General features: G+C 42.9%; 2 protein-coding genes across 3 annotated transcripts in view; both read left to right on the plus strand.

Moving 5' to 3' along the window:
* Positions 1–22,298, plus strand: part of RARA (retinoic acid receptor alpha) — a 938,446-nt gene that overhangs the window by 473,679 nt on the left and 442,469 nt on the right. The window lies entirely within an intron of this gene.
* On the plus strand, positions 339–22,187 carry MSL1 (MSL complex subunit 1). 2 transcript variants are annotated; one of them, XM_042476512.1, is made up of 8 exons: positions 339–2,993; positions 8,584–8,810; positions 10,194–10,570; positions 15,346–15,410; positions 17,211–17,278; positions 17,724–17,848; positions 18,023–18,095; positions 19,106–22,187. In XM_042476512.1, exons 1-8 carry the CDS (start codon positions 2,211–2,213, stop codon positions 19,194–19,196), a joined length of 1,809 nt encoding a protein of 602 aa, XP_042332446.1. In that variant the 5' UTR covers positions 339–2,210; the 3' UTR covers positions 19,197–22,187. The 2 variants fall into 2 exon arrangements, with proteins under 2 accessions (XP_042332446.1, XP_042332447.1); XM_042476513.1 differs by lacking the exon at positions 339–2,993 and adding an exon at positions 4,987–6,286.

Raw genomic sequence — 22,298 nt, forward strand, 5'->3', positions numbered from 1 at the left:
GATACCAAGATTCCCTAGCATTGAGTCAGGGCAGGTGTCAAACTGGATTATTACTGTAATGCGTTTCTGTGGAAGGGTTTATTTATTTATTTGGGAGTATTGAAAGGCTCTCAAAATGGTTCCCTTTCAATCTGTGTGTAGAAATATACGTGCGTTTGTACATGTGTGTGTGTGCGTTTTAGGACACTGTACTCCATGAACGTGAGGCGTCGAGAGGCCCGCCTCAGCGCTCCTTCTCCTCAGGGCGCCCTAACCGCCGCCCATCCTTTCGCCTCAGAACCAGCCACTGGCCCCGCCCCCTTCCAAGGTGCCTCTCTCTCTCTCTCTCATCCCGTCAATGGCGGTTGGCGCATGCGCACTACGCGGAGGCGGCCCAGGCCATGGCGGCCGTTTAAAGGTAACCGATTTGAGCCCAACCGGAGCGGCGGTTTTTTTCCCCTTTTTTTCAAATTGTATTTATTACCATCGTTTTTATTATTTTGTTTGTAGAGCACCGCCCCACTCCTTTTTCCCCCCCGGGTTCTCTTCCCGCGCTCTGCTGCTTTTTTTTAGGCCGCGGTTGAGCCTCGAAAGGACGACCGAGGCGGAGGGGCCAGAGGAGGAGGAGGAAGCGGGGGAAACAACTCCTTGAATTCCCGCGCCCCGTCTTCATTTTTCCTCCCTTCCACCCAGGAAAAAGACAACTTGGCGGGCCAGGAACCATTGCGAAAGGGGATTATTTCTCTCTCTCTCTCTCTCTCCTCAACCCCCCTTTTTTATTTAGCATTGAGGGAAGTTCAATTTTTGGCAGGTCAAAGGTCACCTGCAATCTGCAACCCCCCCCCCAATTAGTATTTTATTCCATGGGGACGACGCTGTTGTTAATAAGGAGCCATTCTTTCTAGCCCTGTTTAAAAAGGGCGCAGCTGAATGGCTTCTCCTCTCATCCCCAAAAAGCTCCTGAGGAGAAGAGCCTCATAAAGGAGGCAGAAAGGCCCATTGCCAGTGTATTTTTTGAGCCCTGGAGTACCCCTCCTCATAATAGTGACATGAGGGACTACTACTAGTAGTAGTTGAGAGGAACTCAGTAACTCAAAGAGTTACTCTCCATTCTTATTTGGCCCTCGACAAAAAACACACAACCCCCCCCCCCCCCAATTCTCCCTCCTTTTATTTTTAATGGGAGGTTTGAGACTCTCCCAATAACTAATTGGTTTTTTGGAGGGGTCTCCTCCCCAAATGTTGCCACTGAGACCCATAGTGTCCCTTAAAAAGGGGCCTGAAGCGCTTTGTGTCCCCATATCTTATCCCCCCCCCCAGAGGAGAAACTGAGGAAAGTGGGGACCAAGAGTACCCCTGTTCCTTAGAAATGGACCCAAGGTTGACTCTTGTTGTTGGCACCTAAGTGCCTTTCCTTGTGAGGGGCTGGTTTTTTGGGGCAGCATTAGCAGTGAGCAAAGAGCCAGGAACTTAAATAACCCAAGCCCCCCCCTTTTTGGGTTAAGTAGCCACCCACTCCTTGGAGGAGCAGAGGGGCTCCCCATTTTCCTCTTCGTGTGGGTTTGGGGTTAGTTAGTAACCCAATCCCTATGGTGTCTTTGTGTTAGTAAGGCCAGCTAGTAATCCTAGGGAAGAGTAAGGGGCTCCCCATTTTCCTCTCCCCACAGTGTGCCTGTTTGGGGTTAGTTACTACCCCACTTCGTTGTGCTAAGTAGCCACTCGTTTCTTAGGGGAGTAGAGGGGCTCCCCCTTTTCCTCTCCCTACAGTGTGTTTGGGAGTAGGTAGTAACCCAATTCCTGTAGAATCTCTGTTAGTAAGGCTAGCTAGTAATCCTAGGCAGAGTAGAGGAGCTGCCCCGTTTCCTTTCCCTATAGCGTCCGTGTTTGAGGGGGTAAGCCCCCCGTTCCCTCCCCTTGGCTGCAGTTTCGGGGCGAGCGATGGGCCCGGAGGGGGGCAGAGGGAGGGCGCCCGGTCCGTAGGGAAAAAGAGGGGGCCTCGGGGAGAGAGAGAGAGAGAGAGAGGCGGCGAGGGAGAAAGCCAAGGGGGGCGATGGGTCTTGGGGGGGCGGGAGGCGAGGACGACGGCGGCGGCGCCCCCCGAGGGCTCCCAGTGGGGGGTTCGGACCGGAGGGGAGAAGGAGGCGGCGGAGGAGCCGGCGGCGGCGGAGGAGGAGGCACCGCCAACACCGGAGGAGAGGGATCCGGAGCCTGAAGGGGGCTCCTCCACGGCCATGAGATCCACCGTCTACAAAGCAACCGCGGCCGCCCCAACCACGACGACGACGACGACGACTGGGCCGGGCTTGCTGGAGCCTGGCCCGGAGGAAGAGGAGGAGCCGCCGCCGACACCGCCGCCTCCGCCTCCCCCGCAGAGCCAGACCCCAGTGGCGGCTGCGGTTGCTGCTGCAGCGGAGGAAGGGAAGGAGGAAAGCGGCGGCGGCGGCGGCTGCTGCTGGGGCGGCCCAGTCCCTCGTCCGTCGGTGGTGGGCGATGCCGCCGGGAGCCCCCGCCCCTCCAAGTTCCAGGCGGTGCTGCTGCTGCCTGGACAAACCGCGGCGGCGGCTGCCTCCGTTGCAGCAGCCGCCGCCGCCGCCGCCGCTAAGGACGGCAAGCACGGCGGCATTGGTGCTACTCCCGGAGGAGCCCCGGCCTCTCTGTCCCCTTCTTCTCCTCCTCCTCCGACGTCGGCTTCCGCCACGGCTGAGCCCGGACAGCCTCCACCCCCAGCGGCGGCGGCAGCGGAGGAGGAGGGAACTCCTCCGGTTTCATTGGAGCCCAGTTGCAAGTGGAAAAGCGGCGGCGGGAGCAGCACCACCAGCAGCACCACTAGCAGCAGCAGCAGCTCCGGCAGCGGCCTTCGGAAGAGCCCCATGGGGGCCGGCGGGGGCGCCTCCAGCCAGGCGGCCTGCCTCAAGCAGATCCTGCTGCTCCAGCTGGACCTCATCGAGCAGCAGCAGCAGCAGCTGCAGGCCAAGGAGAAGGAGATCGAGGAGCTCAAGGCCGAGAGGGACACAGTGAGTCCAGGGGAGGCCGGGGAGAGGGCGCTCAAGGGTTAACACGCGGAGGAAGGAGGGCGGGCGCGCATGCATGGGGCGGCGCAGAGCGCATGCGCGCGGAGGGGGCGGGGCCTATGCAAATGAACCCAGGAGCCGCGGGGGGCGGGAAGAAGTCAGTGGAAGTACAGCACAGTCGGCCCTCTGTATCCACGGGTCCTGTATCCACTGATTCAACCATCCATAGCTTCAAAATAGTATTGATCTATCGCACACATGCACAGAGTGGCAAAGTAAGGTTGTACTCCTTGTATAAAATGGCAAAACCAAGGCTTGTTTTTGAAATTATATTCAGTGTGTGTGTATTTGTTTATGTGTCTATACACACACACGCACTCATCCCTCCATGTTTGCAGATTTGCAAATTCACGGATTTGATTAATATGTATGTTCTCTCTAGGAATATCTAGGTCCTCCAGTGCAACTCTATGGTCAACTTTAAAAGTTGCACTGAAAGACCTGGAGAGAATGGGCTCATACAGACAGGCCAAAATAAAGCTGCTTTGGGTCACTTTGGAGGTATGTTGTTTAACTGACACACGCACCTTAAGAGGCCAAGGGCTGCGCCAAAGCTGCGCTCCAGTCCTTAGCCCTAGAGCATGGCATTGGCATGACCTATGACCTCTTAGGACGCATACAGCATTTAAACAGCATATCTCCAAAGTGATCCAAAGCAGCTTTATTTTGGCCTGTCTCTGTGGGCCCAACACTTCCCTGGGCATTTGTAGCACAATTCTGTGGTCAGTGTCTGTTGGATGTCGACCACAGAGTTGCCCCGGAGGACCTAGAGATTCCTAGAGAGGTGTCCTCTCAGGTAAAAACAGTGTTTTTGTTCTTTGCGGTTTTTCCATATTCACGGGGGTCTTGTGCCCCTAACCCTAGCGAATCTGGAGGGACAAGCAGGGGGCGGTGCTCAGCGTTGTCCCAGGACTGCTCTGGTGGTCATTGGTCAGCAGGACTGCACCAAAAGCTGTTTACCTTCCCACTGAGAAGTGGTACCTATCACTCTCCTTGCATTTGCATGCTTTCGAACTGCTAGGTTGGCAGAAGCTGGGACTAATGATGGGAGTTCACCTATCCTGCGGCACTCAGGCCTTTGAACTGCCAACCTGCTGATCTTCAGATCATCAGAACTAGTGTCTTAACCACAAAGCCACTGTATCCACGTCATATATGTGTAGAATTCAAAGATATAGCCATGTTAGTCTGTCGAGTCAGTATGTAGAGAGATCTTGTAGCACCTTTGAGACTAACTGAAAGAAAGAGGTTGGCAGCATAAGCTTTCATAGACTTCAGTCTACTTCTTCAGATACTTTTATATCATATGTGCTGTTGGAGTCCATGGAGAGCCAGAGCAGATCAAGCCAGAACTCTCCCTGGAAGCCAAGATAACAAAACTTAGGCTGGCGTACTTTGGGCACATCATGAGAAAGCATGAATCAGTAAAAAACAATAATGCTAGGAAAGGTGGAAAGAAGTAGAAAGAGAGGAAGGCCACATGCTAGATGGATGGACTCTTAAAAAGGTCAGAGGTATGAGTTTGCAGGAGCTGGGCAGAGCAGTGGAGGACAAATGTCTCTTTGACAGGGTCACCATGGGTCAAGATTGACGTGAAGGCCGTTAACAAATATATAAATACACACACACACACACACACACACACATATATAATTTCAAAAAACAAACCTTGATTTTGCCATTTTATATAAGAAATACCACCTTACTTTGCCACTGTATATAATGGACTTGAGCGTCCATGGATTTTGGTATCCAAGGGAGCGTCCTGGAACCAAACCCCAGAGGATACCAAGGGCTCATTCAAATAAAAATACCATATATTCCAGTAAGCTAACCTTGATTTTGCCATCTTATGTAAGGGACACCATTTTACAATGCCATTATATTCAGTGGGACTTGAGTAGGCACGGATTTTGGTATCCATGGGGATGTTTGTGTCCTGGAACCAAGGCCCAACAGATACCAAGGGCCCAGTGTATATGCAGTGGAGGGTGAGAGGATGTTAATCGAGGTAAACGGCAGAGAGTTTGTCCCAGGTTTATAGTTGGAAGTGATCAAAAAGAGAGTCCAGGCTAGTTTCTATACATGAGGTCAGACCCCCAACTCCTCAATAAGGCACTGAGAACTTGAGTCTGCAAATCAATGTAAATGGGTGAAGATCCATAGCTTCAGTGCAGACTGAAATTTAAGTGGTGTGAGGGCCTGTAGCATGATAGAGATTAAAGATGATAGACACAGATGTCTAATAGCATAAAACAAAAAGGAGACTTGGCTGTTTGTAGGCTAGAATGCAAGCAGTACAGTACAGCAACAGCGAGTGAATGTACTGCAAGAGTTAATGGTCAAGGACAGTTGAAGGCTTAGTTGGAAATGGGGCTAGAAAGTAACCTGTAAAGGCAGGTGGGGGGGCATGGCATTGCACAAGTTAACAAGTAACTAGGAGGGGGTTGACACCCTGGGGGTTAAGCTCAGGGGCAAGTTGGGAAGGTTGCAAGCTGATGGGTGGAGTTCAGAGCCCTGCCTGGCACTATCCCAGTGAATAGGGCTGGATCTGGGAAGGCTTGCAGTTATTAGGGAGTTAATCAGCTGCTGACCAGGCAAGGCGGGTGTGTAACTGGTGCTGCCCCTGGTGTCAGCAGCACTGTGGTAACAGCAGGGTTAATTTAAAGCAGCAGATGTGTGGTACACAGGGGGTTAATTTAAAGGGGCCTGGGCTTGGAGCTGCATGGGAGGGAAAGAGGGGAAGCAGCTTAGGCAAAATAGTCAGCTGCAGTGTGTGCCATGTGGATGGCTTTTGAACTGGTGCATTTTAAAAGGAACATTGTAGGTTTAGGCTTGGCGCTTTTCTCCCCGTCCCCTTCCTTCCAGAGATGCCTTCTTTTCCCTCCCTTTTCACCAAAGCCGCAGCCCACTTTTTTTTTTATTACTACTATCACAAAATGTGTTTTTGTGGTACTACTCCTGCAAGGTATTTCTCTCCACCTTGGCACCTTGCAACTCTTGTGTGTCTTCCCCTTATCTGGCCAAAGCCAGCTGTCCAGAGTCCTCAACTCCTGCAACATGAGAACAGCTTTAATGGAGGGTTTTGCTTCTTATGTACAGCCACATCTGTAAAGATATATTTACAATGAACATGTGGGAGGGGAAAATAGCCCCCTTAATCTGTCCCCATAATTGCTGAATGGGGGCACAGGATGAAGACTGGGGGAGATCCTCAGGATCAGCTGCAAATGAAGGTTGGTTGGTTTCTCTTGTTGCTTATAAAGCTACTGTCTACAGCAAAAGTAGTTTATGTAGAGCATAATGTATATTTGTAAATTGTAATCCCAGAAATAGCTGCTTAGTATTTTGTCTTGTCCTCCATCCCTTGTACCCAAATTGCCACAAAGGACCTGTAATCCTGGCCCGTGTGCATGGCACATGTGCAGCCTAAAAATAGTTCCCTCTTCTTAGTTCTTGCAGCTGCTGCATCCATTATTATCAAGGAAAGAAGTATTTCTACCTCCTTCCCCAGGAGGCATGATCTTCAGGGTCTGTGTTTGAAATGTGGGGTGGGGTGGTAGTATTAGCTTGTGGTTTCAGGAAGTGGTAGCAGCTTAATATTTTTACTGTGTGTAGCAGAAAGCTGTGATCCAAAACAGATTGTGTGGGAAAAAAATCTCCCATCAGGCCTCTGTAAAGTTAACCAATATGGAGGTGCCAGCTGCCGTTTTGCAGTCAAGGATATGATGATGGCAGACTGAATACTTTGCGTGCTCTTGCAAAGGCTTGTGGGGAGGGGGACATCAAACACACACACACACCCCGAGGAGGTAGAATACACACAGCACAGAGAAATGCAAAGAGTATGAGTCAGGCTGATACTAGCACAGCTGAGTTGGTTGTTGTTGCAGCTCCTGACTGCAGATTTGCAAAGTATCTGCAGTGGTTCTTTCTCTCAGCCCCATGTGCCATTTTATCTTTTTATGGAGTGGTGCCAAAATCATTAGAGCCTCAATTTAGTATTTTTGTTTCGCTTATGAAAATAATTGAAACCTTTTGGACGACATCTTACAGAGTGATCCTCTGTTTCTTAAATGTTGTTTGCAACATTGGTATCCAAAATGGAGGCTTTCCAAAAAAAAGGAAAGATTTTTTTATTATTTAGACATGCTTTTATAAGGGAATATTGTGAAGCTGGGATGCTCTTGATCTGCTGTAACATCACTTTGCATTCCTGTTGCATTTCCCCTTACTGTTCATGTTATTTTTTAACGTTCCATTTCACATACTTTGCAGTCTTGGAGCACTGTTATACAACTCTCTCTTGTATTAAAGATTTATTTATTGACTGCAGTATGCCAGCGTGTGTAAAATGTAGTCACCTGTGTGAGGGAGAGAAACAAAGTATACAGGGCTTTGATGCTTAATAGCCTAAGAGAAGGGTAGGTGATGACCCTTTCAAGTAAATCATTGTTAGTTCCCATTTTATAGTTGGGGAGCTAAAGGGGATGGTCTCAAAAGCTTCATGCGGAATTCACAGCTGTGCTGTGTTTGGAGTTTAACCTCCAAGGAGTACTGCTTTTCCCTATTGTGCATGGTTCTATATTTTGTCATATTTCTAGGTTGCTGCTTTAGGGATTATACCTCCCCTGTCAGATGCAGAGTTTAAGATGCAAATGTTAAAGTGCTGAATATAACCCTTTGGGACTGATGCAGAGTATGTGGCTTGAGAAACACGGGGAGAGGATATGTTCCCAGTGCTATTGAATGAACATGAGCCAGGAAGAGTAGTAAACATCACACTGTGTTTTTAACAAGGAAGCGAGATGAAGCATGTACATCTATATGGTGCCTAATGCTATAGAAGAGAAAACAGTACTTGCAAAAGCCTGGTGCCCTTAGCTTTGAGGCCATAAATATGTTATTACATGCATATCATTCAAATAGAATATTTATGCAGGTTTTATTTACATTATCAAAGGTAAATGTATGATAATGTATGATATAGCTGAAATGGTTACTCCACCTTTACTGGACAACTACTCCACTCATGTTTTAGTGAAGCATCAATTTCATCTTGTCTCCCCCCCACCCCAGCATTTCATCCAGTGATCTGGAACGGTTGTTCTAAATTCTTCTCTGCTATAGGTTTCATGTAAATTCTTACTGTCTACTTCTTTCATAGACAAGAATATAAAAAGGAAATAAACATTTTCTCTGTTATCCAATGTATCTTCAGAAAGAGGTATAGTGTTGGCTAATCTAGCAACAGCTACACAGCAAGCAGTTAAGGGCCAGTTCATTAGTAAAATGGAGTACTAGTCTTAATCATCTTATTTGAAAATGTAGGCAAACTGCAGCCCCAGTTTGGAAGAGAGTTTAATGTGGAATGAGCATTTTCAAATAGGACCCAGTGCTATCGAGGCTTATGTTTGTAAGCAAGCATCAGCTTTCCCTGGTAATTACTGCAATGCTTATTTTGTATAATGTGAGTTCTAGTAACTGGAAAGATTATATTCCACCTTTAAATATTGTACTGTTGTGTTCTCAGCTCCTTGCTCGAATTGAGCGTATGGAAAGGAGGATGCAGCTGGTGAAGAAGGACAATGAGCGCGAGAAACACAAGATATTTCCAGAATATGAAACAGAGGAGAAGGTTGAATCTGAAGTTCCAGAGAAGTTGCCTATAGAATGTCCACCACCAGAGCTCTTGGAGACATCCCAACCGTTGCCTTTGAAACACTTCCCATATGGAAGGAATGGAAAGGGCCACAAAAGGTAATGCCAGAGTTGTGGTTTTGTGCTCTCAAATCTGTTTTTACAAGGTTTCCATCCACGGAATCTTGGGACACTGGTAAGACATCTCACTAATTAAAGAAAGTATTCAGTTCAGTCTTTTGCATCTCCATACAAAGCCATGTTTGCATGGGCCAGAAGGCCCATTTCTCCACCTCAGTGTGGCATTGCTCTGTTTGGACAACACACAGCCCAAACAGGGCATAACAAGATTAATACAGGGCCTAAACAGACAGGCCAAAATAAAGCTGCTTCGGGTCACTTTGGAGGTATACTGTTTAAATGATGCATGTGTCCTAAGATGCTGGAAGCCGTGCCAAAGCCATGTTCCAGTCGTAAGGATTGGAGTGCAGCTTCTGGCCTCTTAAGATGCATGTGTCATTTAAACAGCATACCTCCAAATGACCCAAAGCAGCTTTATTTTGGCCTGGCTGTTCAGATAAAAAAAGATCCGGAGCCCTATGTTTGTGTATGGCGGTGGTGGTTTGAATATTAAGACACCTGGTGTGTCTGCCATGGCTGTGACCAGCATGTGACCATTGCTGGATGCCTTGATCTGACCTCAGAAACAAGTGACTCGCCATAGCAGACATGCCTGACAGCCCAGTAAGATGCCCATGCAAACAGCTGCTACAGTCTAGAAACAAAGACCAAGCTAACAAGAGCAGCTATGGGGCCAGGAAACTCTAGGTTTCCCATGTAGTATCCTGGCCAATGCAGACAAGGCCAAAGAGTCTTAAGTATAAGCATTGGCACCTTGGAGAATTACTCCTAGTTCAAGAAGATAAAGCTAGGTGAGTCAGTAAGAATAGATAGTATTTTGTAGTGTTTCTTGAGCATTCATTATGCCTAATGTACATTTCCAGTTACATTTCAAACATCTCTGTATGTTAGGTTGGCATTATTATCCCAGTATAATAGATGAGGGAAGTCAGCTGATGACTGAAGTGGGATTTTAACCTGGGATTCTTGCTGCACACCTGTTTAACTTATTCTGTTGATTGATCATTTGAGATGAATAGTTCTTTCTGTATTGATTTGGTACTTTGGTGCCATTGTTTCTGCAGCCTGGTAGGAGCTCGAGGAAACTACATCTCTCAAAATTCCGGGTTCTGCAGGTTGTGGGCCAAAAAGTTCTAGTAATGTTCTCAAGTAGTGAGATCCATATGATGATTATATTTACTCTTTGAGGTTTGGACATTTTTCTTAGGTCCATGTACTAGTCTTATAAAAACTATGAGACCAGGTGAATCATTGAATTTTGTTCATTTCTAATTTCTGGTCTGTTTCACAATAGGACTGTAGAATTCCTTTGCAATTTTTTCTGTATTAGCTGCTGTAGACTCGTTCTTGTACTTTCTGCAGGAAGTCTCCATTTGGAAGTGCTGAGAGGAAAACTCCAATGAAGAAGCTGGTGTCTGAATTCTCAAAAGTCAAGTGTAAAACTCCAAAGGCTTCTGCACTGAAAGAAGAACCCAGCAGTTCTTTGACTGAATCAATTAGCAGACGTGAACTGAGAAGTCAGGAGACTCCTGAAAAAACCCGATCACTGGGAGACACTCCTCTGAAATCCTCAGCATCTTTGAAAGGACATGGGTGCCATTCAAAGGAAAAGGACTCCTGCAGTGAAATAGAAGACTTACCATACCTTTCCACCACTGAAATGTACTTGTGCCGGTGGCACCAGCTGCCTCCTTCACCGTTGCGAGAAACTTCTCCCAAGAAGGAGGAGATTGTAGCAAGTAAGAGGCTTGCTTGTGCCTTTGTGGTGGTTGGCGTGATGTGGGTTGGAGGGGGCATGGAACTTACTCATTTAGGGGTCTTCTTAAGAGGCTTTTGAACACTCGAAGATAGCCGGATGACAACATTCCATTTCTGAGTGATTCTTTGTCAGGTTCTAGACCTCTGGCTGGAATATGGAAGCCTCTGAAACTCACATTACTCTAGACCAGGTGTGGGCAGTGTACGAAGAAGATTGGCCACTCTAGTGATCTGTGGTGACACCTTGAATAACCATGACATTTCTTGGGGGTTGGCTATGCAGAAAAGATAGGAGAAGTGTATCAGTCACGTTTCTGTCTGAAGATTAGGTAAAGTGATACAAAACAGTTCTGTACTGGGAGACGTATACTTGTTGGCATGACTAAGAGGTCCAAAGTTGCTGGAATTCAGGCCTCTGTTTGTCTTTGTTCCCAATAGCTGGCCTGTAAACCATTTGTGCAGCACTTCAGCTGGGCTCTTTTGCACAGAAGTAAGGGACATGCATACAGTTTAATTTTTCATAGTATTTTTTTCCAGCTACAGTGCCCACAAGCTATGAGGCAAGATGCTGTTCAGTTTGAAATCAGACTGCTTTGTCAATAATTTGTCTTCATCTGGAGTTGTAACTTAAAATAAATTTTCACTCTGACCTGAGATAGGTTGTACCAGCAGCACCTTCACCTTTAAAAATAAAGGAGAAAGTGGGTAGAGGATGTGCATGTTCATGCAGGTTGGGTTTTTTTAAAACATAAAGGAAACATGGGTCTCATTTTACAGGTTGGATCTGAAGAACAGCTGGACCAAACCATCTGCAAAGAGAACTTCTGTGTTATGTATAGCTTTCTTGTAGGTGCATATTCTATTTTTGAATTGCAAGGTTTAAAAAAAAAACAGGACAAGATAAATCACAGATTTTGCACTAACAATATGCTAAGGACTCATGATATATGCTCTATGCCATTTTAATGAATAACATTCTGAAGTCAATACAATATGTATAGTATAGATTTGTTAAGAGAAGGTATGGCACAATTAAGGTTTTATATGGGGAACTTCAGTTGTGTATTCAGGCTCAGATATACAAATTAATACCAAAGGTGCAAATTTTCTTGTTTTGTGTTTATATACTCATTTTGCTTGATTTCAAAACTTATTAGTACTTTTAACGTTTATAAAAAAAAAAAACACACACACAGGTTTGTATATGTATTCTCCCAAAAAAAGCAGAGCTGTTGTGGAAGAGCAATGGGTAACTGATGACTGATAGGGCGCTTTAATGAATAGATGGAAGTTGTGAGTAATGGGTATTTGGCTATACATCGTGCACAAATTATCATCTGAGCACATTTGGCAATTAGTATTCTCAATTGTCAAGTTCTTTTATGTTCTATTCAAAATTTCGAGAAAAATAGCAGATTACCAAATCCATGTATACTTCATCAATAAAGTAAGGTCTGTCAGGTATACCACATCTGACATTCAGAATCTCTTTACACAAAATGAACAATAATAATTAACTTTACATTTGTTTGTTTAATTTGTAATAGTTTCAGGGCATCTTTATTTGACCAGGAGAATGTACGATTGATAAGATCATGGGCAGAAATCAGGGGGAGGTAGAGGATCAAAAGAGAAGGGAGTAATCCAGAAAATCAGATGTTCTGAAACTGCAAGAATTTTCTTTGATGGAAATCACTATACTCTCACAGATTTAAATTTCCTAGATCACCTAGAGAGAACCCACAACAGTTAAATTGGTTTACTTTTAGAACACATTTGGGGAACATTTGGTCTTCTAGATGTTTTGGACTTCAACTCTCATCATCCCAAAACATACTACTACTGCTTTTTAGTGTAATCAGTAGAAAAAAATTGATGTCCAAGGGCCTATACTTAGTAATGACACAGCTAGTTTCAACTTTCTAAATACAGAAAACAATGTAGCAGATTGTGACTTTGTACAATGGATGAAAAAACTCCAGAAGAACATGATGGAGACATCCCCATTTTAAGAGAGGTTTGTTCCTCCATTTACCTACTACCAGGCAGGGTAGCAGATAGTGAGGATCACTGGCCTTCTGGCTGTTGTGTAGGAATTATGTATTTTCCTAAACTGCTTGTTTAATTGTTGTTACATTTTCCTCAACAAGTTGTTGATTGCTTTTATAGTTACCAACTTCCCAAAGTGGCTTCCTGCTTCTGAGATTCAGTGGATATATGTAAAGGGTGAAGGCAAAGATGATGGATGGCAGTCTTTCTTCAGTGACTTTTTAGGCATATATGGTCTTGGGAACTAGGAAGAATCTGTGGCAAACTCTTTAAATCAGTGGTTCCTAACCTGTGCTCCATAGAGTCCTTCAGGCTTCATGAGTCAAAACGTTTGGGAACCCATGCTTGAAATCATAGACTGGGTTCTCTCTGTCCCCACTCCCCTCTTAAAATAGCCACTTTGCCATGTATCATTTTCTGACACACTTTAGTCACTAAAGTTTAGTGGCTGTGGTTCTCAGACTCAGATTATTCTGGATAGGAGAAAATGGACTATAGATTTCCAGTTCCTCCTCATAAAATGCAAGAAATTCTAGAAACTTAGATATTTGTTTGATATAAAATTGCAGATACAGCACTTAAATTTTAAACTGTGGCTAAATTGAGTTATTCTGCAGACCTATATTTTCCATCATTTTTGGAGGTTAATTTTTAACAGACTATCTTATTTACAATCAAAATAATATACCATCGGAGATAAACATATTTCTTAGAGAGGTTGTGAAGAAATTTCCTGCTGAAGATTAAGAAAGTTTTTTTCTTCATAGCAGATTGTGGAAACCTCTTCCTCTTACAAGCAACTTGTTCTTAAAATCCAAGTGACATTTTCACCACAGAATAAGGAAATAAGAATCTGGTGGTCTTATCTATTTTCCATACTTTCCATTTGTCCTGGTTTTGTTAACTTGATCTGTTCTTGCGGTCATCTACTAGGAATGGGGAGAGATTTGAAGAATCCTTTTTATGCAGTCAACCTTAATAAATTGTCCACAGTTGCCTTGCAAAATTGGTTTGAAGATCTGTCTAGTCTAGAAGCTTGCTTCCAGCTGCAGCCAACTAGTTGCTTTTGGGAAGCTCACAAAACAAACATGATGAAAATGGCTACCCCTGCTATATTTCTTAGGGTTCCCCATGTGGTCATATGGTCCTCCAGATGTTCTTGGCTTGCAAGTCTCAGTGGTCCTAGCCTGCATAGTTCATGTTGAGGAATGCTGAGAGTTGCAGTCTGGCAACATGGAGAGCTGCATGATTTCTACCTTTGCCTTAATTAATCAGAAGTATCATCCCTCTAAACAGGGAATTTCACTCTTGGTTATCATGGGTAATAATTCATCTTCTTCATGAAATTGCCTTAATCCTTTAAAGCTATCTGTCCCGTGTAGCACTTGCAACATCTTGTGGTAGGGAAATACTGCAAGACTTTCAGACTTCTCAGTTGACACTTAGGTGAGACTAGGGCTGATTTAAAACAAAGTTGCTAGTGTGGCTCACCAGGTAGAGTAGACATGGAAGACCTTTGTTCCAAGTCAGCTGTTGGCTTGAATGGTCAGGGTAAATAGATAAATGTTCAGCAGGGCAGTCTTGAGAGCAGGCAGTGTTTAAGATGCTACTTTGTAAAATTTCCTGAAATCTACCAATTAACCTTTTGAGCTTGCTGCGGGAAAACGTAATGCTGGTTTAGATATAAGCTGGCAAAAGATTCAAGCAGGCTTATATAATAGCTGATCACCCAGTTCCATGGCAAATAAGAACACAGCATAAGGTGACTAGACAAAGAGGGGTTTTTTGTAAACTCTAATAGAACTGACTTCCTTGTTTTTTCAGGCTACTGATGCACCACATTATGACTAACATAGGTATATGCATTTACGGGCCAGTAACGTTTTTGGACTTGGAAGATTAGATTAAAGCCATCACTTAACAAATCATTTTATTTGGGTGATTTTTTACAAAGATTTCTGATGAATGTGTTGTGATTGTACTTCCTTGTGACTGTACTTACTGTTTTGAGCAAGACCTTCATCAAACACAAAAAAGCAATGGGTTTGTCTGATTGTGCCATCAGATCATATGAACTACCAGAGGGGTAGATCCTTGCAAGTCAGTTCTGGGACTCTGTCAATAAAGGGTTCATTTTTTAGCTTTGGGTTATTCTCGTGTGGCATTTCAGCTAAATACTTCTTGATATTGTTACCCTATAGTATCATATAGTATTTAATCACTTAAGGTATTTAAAATGTAAAAGACGTCAATTTCTCACCACTGAATAAGAATGATCCTGGAATGGAGAATCTTGATGTGAGCTCAGATTCAAAGCCTTTTTCAGCCACAAAGCTCACTTGGTGGCTGCAGAAAATCTTCTGGCCTGAAAGTATTCACACATGGAATGATATGTAACCTATTCTGAGCAGTTGGAAAGAAATTTTGAAAGTCATTTTAACTACAGAAACTGGGAACCACAAGCCATCATGTGGCCAGTATTGCAGTACTAAAATTTCTGAAGAAGACCAAGAGGACCAAGATTGTTATGTATATAGGGTGGTAAAAATGACAACAAGGTAGGCAAGCATGTTGCTAACTGATGCTACTGAAATATCAAAACTCACTCAAGTTTTAATTATTAGGGTTATTATGTCTGATGCCGATTTCTCTCCAGCATTTCTTGCTCTTACAATGAGTAATTCTCACACTTGTCTTTCCTTTACAGTTCCATCATGGAGGGACCACACAATAGAGCCTCTGAGAGACCTGCATTCTTCAGAGATTGTGGAGGTATGTCAGTAAATAAATGAGCAAACAGGAAGAAGGGAGTAAGTCCTTGTGGTGGGTTGTGATGGTTACTTTGGAACAGGAAGGCAAGGAAATAGTTGTACAAGGAGAAAGAAAGGTGCTGGGCAGATTCCCTTCTTAGCCATGGAAAGCCTAGGTACTGTTCTTGAGTTCCTAACCAGACCTTGACCCCATGATTACCTGCAACTATAAGAATTTCATGTAAGCGATTTTTGTGGTGATGGAGCACAAAATACTGTTTTGCCAGGATCCCTGGGTTATACAACTCATGCAGCCACCAGATAGACTAACTGGTCATGTTTTCAGCATTGCTTCATGAGTCTGCAAACTATGTCTAGGCTCTGATACAAGACAGGTACCCCATTAAACTGAATAAGAGGGCCCTCTTTGTTACAGTATCCTTGACTGATAAGCAGCCAGTTTTCCTTGGTTCAGTGATTTGTTTTCAAAGCCTGATTTTCAGCTTGCTTGTTTCCTGGATTTCAGAAGAATTTCAGAAGCGTCGTTGATATGTCATCTCCTAGTAGGCTATTGGAGCAGGGATTTTTTATTTTGAATTATCTGTTAAGGGTTAATCCTGCATGTCAATTTTTGAACAAAGTTTATAAGGGGTTGTCAGGAGGTATGTGACTGCCTAAATAGATCAAAGGCATCCAATCCTATGTGATCTTGGAAGCTAAGCAGGGTCAGCCGTAGTTATTACTTGGATGAGAGATCACCAGCGAATACCAGGTGCTGTAGGCTATATTTCAGATGAAGGAACTGGTAGAACCATCTCTGACTATTCTTTGCCTTAAAAAAAAACCTGTGAAATTCGTGGGGTCACCACAAGTGGACAGGTGACTTGAAGACACACACACACACACACTTGTCAAGACTGATGTGTAATCTATGTTCTTATTACAATTTATAATTTTTGGTGTTTAGATTGAAGCTAATTTCATTCAGAAAATAAATAGGTAAATATTGCAACCTGCCAGCTCACATACATCTGAGCAGTTGAAATGGTGATTCTGCAGACTCCTTGAATGCTGTTTATTTTTATTAGGCTTTTTAATTTCCTTTATGAACAATTTTGCATAGAATGCAAACATTTTAAAAATCTAAAACAACATTGATGCTGTAATTATACTTCAATAGTATTTAAAGCCTTAGACTTAATCTGAATTAAGTAGAAGTTTTAAACTCACAGTTGCAAATTCAGTATTCACACTGATTTGTTCCTGTCCTTCAGCTGTAGAGGCATTTCCTTCAGAACACCTGTAAGCATCTATATTTTCTCTCCAGTAACAGGGACTGAAATAGCCATTTTAAAAAGTATAAAGTGTCAATTGAAGGCTGAACCTTTAAATTCAGACATTTATAGCAGCTGTTCTGTGTTTTGTTGAATGTTGCTCCTTCATCAGGCATTTTCAGGCTTGCCAACTTTTTTCTGGCAGTAGCCTGTATTTTGTTAATGGTGATTTGAGAATTTGTAGTTAGGAGAGTTTTCCCCATCAGTGTTGCAGTTATTAAAAGCATATGAACTCTACCTAAAGAAAAACTGTTGGTCTGAGCATCTTGGGTTCTTATTCTCTCTCATACAAAAAAAGATAGTTTGCTAAGCTAGGCTTTCTTAACATGGGAAAGAGAATACTACCAAGACATGTTTAAATATCCTCCTCCAGAGAATGAAATGGAAGGTAGTGTTGAACAAGTGATGGAGAACCCTATCTAATATCTTATTCCAATGATTTAGCTTTGTTATCAAAAACACGTTTCTTTTTATTATTTTTTTCACAGAACCTAGATGACAGTGTCTTCTCCAAACGGCATGCAAAGTTGGAACTGGATGAGAAGAGAAGGAAAAGGTGAAAGAGAATTACAGCTGTTTGTAGGCCAGAGGGCTATATAACCAGTTTCCTTGAGTGTGTAACCTGCAGCATGAGAGATGCAGTGGAATTGCCTCTGTTTGCAAACAGTGTGGGAAAATAGAATGTGAAATAACACTAAAGGCTCAAAATCAAATTGAATAATGGAATAAGCAGATGTGTTGGAATGGATTAATAAACAGATGTTTGTAAATTCCTGTCATAGTACAAGGATGGGAATTACTCAATAAAACTGGAAGGGAGTCTGATTAATACAATGAAGGGCTTTCCCATACAATTTATAATTAACCTATTGGATTCCACAGGATGTTGTGACAGCTTTATAAAAGAACTAGAATAGTGGAGAGCAATGGCTGCTAGCCATAACACAAATGTGCTCATATGAAGTTTAATACATGATTTCCTTTTCTTTTCCTCTTCAAAGGTGGGATATTCAGCGGATTCGGGAACAAAGAATTTTGCAGCGACTGCAGCTCAGAATGTATAAAAAGAAAGGAATTCAAGAATCTGAGCCTGAAGTTACCTCATTTTTCCCAGAGTCAGATGACGGTGAGTGGCCTTTAATATGATATTGTAGGTCTCATCCTATCCCTGCATACGTTTAGACTGAGAAGGAACAGGAAAACCGTGTTCTAAAAACAGTCACTGTCCAAATATTTATCACATGTGAATGCATATTTCTGCAAGATAAATATTGTTCTCTTGTGTTCTTTCTCATTCTAGTTGAAAGCTTGATGATCACCCCTTACTTGCCTGTTGTAGCATTTGGCCGACCATTACCAAAATTAACCCCACAGTAAGTACACACATCTACATTAAAGGAGGACCTGCTGTGCAAAAGCAAGGAATCTTGAGTTGTGTGTCTTTTCTCTTCAATATAGTTGTCTTGTTCCTACACATTCAAGCATTGTTTGCTCTTCTGTCTCCTCAAGAAACATTTCAGTAATATATCCCCACCCCCACACTTCAATGCAGCAAATAACATACAGTGGTACCTCGGGTTACGAAATTAATTCGTTCCGCCGCCGCTTTCGTAACCCGAAAAGCCTTCGCAAGCCGAAAACCCATAGGCGCTAATGGGGAAAAGCCGCGATTTCGTGTGAAATAGCGCCGAAAAGCACCAAAATTTTCTTCGTAACCCGAAATAACCTTCGTAACCCGGAACAGTTATTTCCTATGGGATTTTTTCGTATCCCGGAAATTTCGTAACGTGGGTATTTCGTATCCCGGGGTACCACTGTATAGCGCTAGTGTACAGCTTGTAGAATTATATACCAGTTCATATTGAGGACAGTATGTTGGATGTAGTACAGGCAATATCAGGGAAATGATATTACCTCTCTAGCACTCCCTATGTGTGGCAGTGACACACACTGAATATGTAGAACATTTTCCCCTAGTTCCAACACAGCAGACAAATGCTTCCCTATTGTATTAAGCATCCAGATGTTGAGACTTATTGTGAGTTAGGAGACTGCAGGTCTTCGGAGCTGTGTAAATGAAGCCTGATCTGGAAGGGAGAAAAAAGAGAGGGAAAATTTGATACAATGTAAAATGAAGGAAACTATAAAGTATTGCGATTCTATCCAGAACCAATTCTCTCTCAGGAAAAAAGGAGTGTATACTGTACTAAATGTGACAATCTTGGATTTATGTGTTGTTTTTCCCCCCCTTAACACTGCTATTCTGAAATCTTTGTGTGGTTATTACCAACTTTTTATAAAGAATGAGAAATGTAAGTTGCCAGATCTCGTTCTTTCCTTTGCTGTTACTAACCATTTTCAATGCAACACTTTTATCTGTTAGGAACTTTGAACTGCCATGGTTGGATGAACGAAGCCGTTGCCGGTTGGAGACACAGAAGAAACAGACACCTCACCGGACATGCAGGAAATAGGTGTGTCCAACTAGGAGAAACCTCTGCCTTGATAGACTTAGCCTGTGCTGTTTGCAACAAGTGGCAGAGAACTGTATATGTCCTTTCATGTCAATCTCCCCTCTTGATGTACATTCTTGTTCACTATAAATATTTTTTTATGCTTTCATATGGTTTCCTTCTCCGAGACCTCAAAACTCTTCATCTGTTGTCCATTATTTTCTTTTACTTGGGAGAAACTACTGGGTTTATTTTTTCAGGGTTTTTTTTTTGGTTGAGACAATGTTGCCAGGTTGCAGTTGGCAACTTCAGTTGAACTGTATTGAAGAGTTGCAGCAAGCAGTCTGGAAACTATGAAAGATGGACAAGCATGAAAATATAACAGTACTGTTCTCATTTGTAAGGTATCACAAACATGAAGGCTGCCTCTGTTTTCATAAAACTCATATGGTTCTTCAAAATATCTCATCTGCTCCTTAAGGGCATTGAAAACGAGGCACGGGTGGTATTACCCATCAAAGCACATTGGGCAAAGAGACATTTCCATTTGGCCTGCTGCTTGCAACTGCTGTTCTAAAAAGCATCCAAATATTGATCCACGCATTTCCTCTTGCCTCATTTGATCCTTTGCATACTGCTGTGATGATGTGGCTTTTAATTTTATTTCTGGTTTTATTGAACCCCATTTATGCCTCCTTCAATTTCAAGGACAGCGGGTGATTAAGTCTTGACTTTGTAACATTAATAGTGAAGGGCTGCATGTCTGACAACTGTGCCACACTGTTAATTTTGTCAGAACACTTGGCATAAGCCTGGATTAACAATGTAGTGTCAGCCTGTCTCCAGATTTTTCCTGGTTTGCTTTACTGAAACATGCTTTGCGTCTCAGTTTTCCTCTGTCAGAATACAGTGGGGTCTAAATGGTTGGATTTTTTAATGACACAAAAAGTTGCACAATTGTGGCTCCTTAATGGAAATGCTAAGCATCAGCACTACCAGATTTACTGGCGTTTGAGGTCAGGTCATCTTAGGTAGAAACTGACTCTTGGCATTACCAATAGACAAATGGACTTAAAAACTGGACTTCCCTGCTACAGCAAAAGGCAGCCACAGCCTCTTGCCTGAAGGCACTTAGTAACTGCTATTTGCTTCCTTTCCCAGCCTAGCCAAAGTAATTTGTTTCTAGGGGAAAAGGAGAGCAACGAGAGAGGTGAAAGGTGAAAATATTATATCCTTCCAACCAGAGACTGATTCATCTTCCCAAGTCTCCTTGAGAAGGAGTCGCTCCCTGTGTGAGGTCCGTTGCAGCAGTATTTATATATGCCTTTTAGAAAGGTTCAAGTCTTGCAAGAGGTGAAATTGTCTCTACACAGTCAGCAATTCCTATAGGTGGGAACCAACTTTCTGTTCTCTCCCTTTTTTCTTCAGATTACGTTAAACAATAACAGCTGAAGCGGTCTGTCTTTCTGAAACTTAGCTGACACCTTCTAAAGTAGATCCCAGATCTGAAACCTTTACAATAACTGGTGATTAAAAAAACCACCTCTCCTGAGGACAGGGAATTCCCGAGAAGAGGGTATATGTTTATCTGCCTGCTTTATACAATAGCAGGAGGCTGACATTGTCTGTGTACACACATGTGTACATTTAGGAATAGTGAAGACATTGTCTGTGTACACACATGTATACTTTTAGGAACAGTGAAGCTAAAATCTTCTTGCAGTGCATGATGCTGCTACATAAACAGAATGTTTCTGGTGCACTTTTTGAAGATCCAATGCAGAGTGATATGCATTCTCTTTAAATGCCAAGAGCATCATGTAGGGAGGATGTTCATGCACCAAATTGGTTCTTTCTCACCTTCCCAACCTCCAAATACCTCCAGTAGCTACAGTTCTACTTCTGGGTTTTGTTTCCTGAAAAGTTATATAAAGAGATTACACTTTCAATGTTCACGTAGTTAAAAGTCACGAATTCGACAAAAATGTTAAAATGAGAAAACAGATCCTCTCTTTTGCCAAGTAGCCTGTGTATTTGAGATAGTGCACAATGCTTGCCTAGCTTTACTTTAACTAAGGCTGTGTTTGGATCTTTTGCTTTTTAGCATGCCAGCATGCATCCTTAAGTGTTTTTTTAAAATTATCTTTGCCCTCTTGTTAAAAGCCTGGACATATAAAACAAGCAAGCCTTGAGTACAGGCTTATTGGGAATGGGATTGTTGATTTCAGAGCTTTATCCTGCTAGCACTTGAGCCTACTTCTAACTCCAAAGTGAGCGCAAAGAGTTTGCAAGATATGTTCTTGAGTCTTAAGTGGAAGAGGGAGAGGAGAATGTTTTTGCTTGGCCCCAAACATAGCTTTTATCAGAGATGCCACATCCGTTTTCCTAAAATGCAGTAGCAAAATCTCTCCATCCCTACCCCTGCTCACCCCCTATCAAGACAATGCTGACTTAAAAGAATGCTATTTAATACTAACACGTGCAAGAAGAGGATGGGTAGGTGTCTGGAAATAGGTAGGGGTTATACAAAGATTTTGCAGTGGATGTTAACAAGGAGCGAGATGGAAGGAATAGTCTTTCTCCCCAAAGGGATACAGCACTGTGAAATTTGTATTAACAAAAAAGCCCTTGCAAATCAGATCTGATCTTTGGTTTAAAAGAAAACATTACTTTCTTTAACCAAGTTAACAGTAGTTCTAAAAAATGTAATTCTGTCCCATGCTTTGTTTTTCTGCCCTTTGACATGTGGTTGTCTGCAAATGCATCCTTTTTTATACCATTTTAAATATGTAAAATCAGTTGTCTTGTAAATATCTTATAAAGGAAAAAGAAGTTTGTAAATACCAAATTTGTGGCTGTTAATGTTTTGTTTTTTTTAAAAAAAATTGCTTTGGTTCATTTAGGTTTAACAGTGTTAACAGGGAGTATTAAAAGAGAAGTTTCTGCTTGTATGTTTAAACAAAATTGAAACAAATCATTTTTTTTTTTACAATAAAACAAAAAGACTATTAATGTTTTTCTCATGTGTTGTGCCTCGTTTGACAGACTGGGTACAATTTTGAGGAGGAGAACCTAGTTCTGTTGTTAGACAGAAAAGTCTGGAGTGGCTTCAGACTTTGTTAG

This window comes from Sceloporus undulatus, chromosome 6, assembly GCF_019175285.1.
Source record: "Sceloporus undulatus isolate JIND9_A2432 ecotype Alabama chromosome 6, SceUnd_v1.1, whole genome shotgun sequence".
Classification (NCBI taxonomy): Eukaryota; Metazoa; Chordata; class Lepidosauria; order Squamata; family Phrynosomatidae; genus Sceloporus; species Sceloporus undulatus.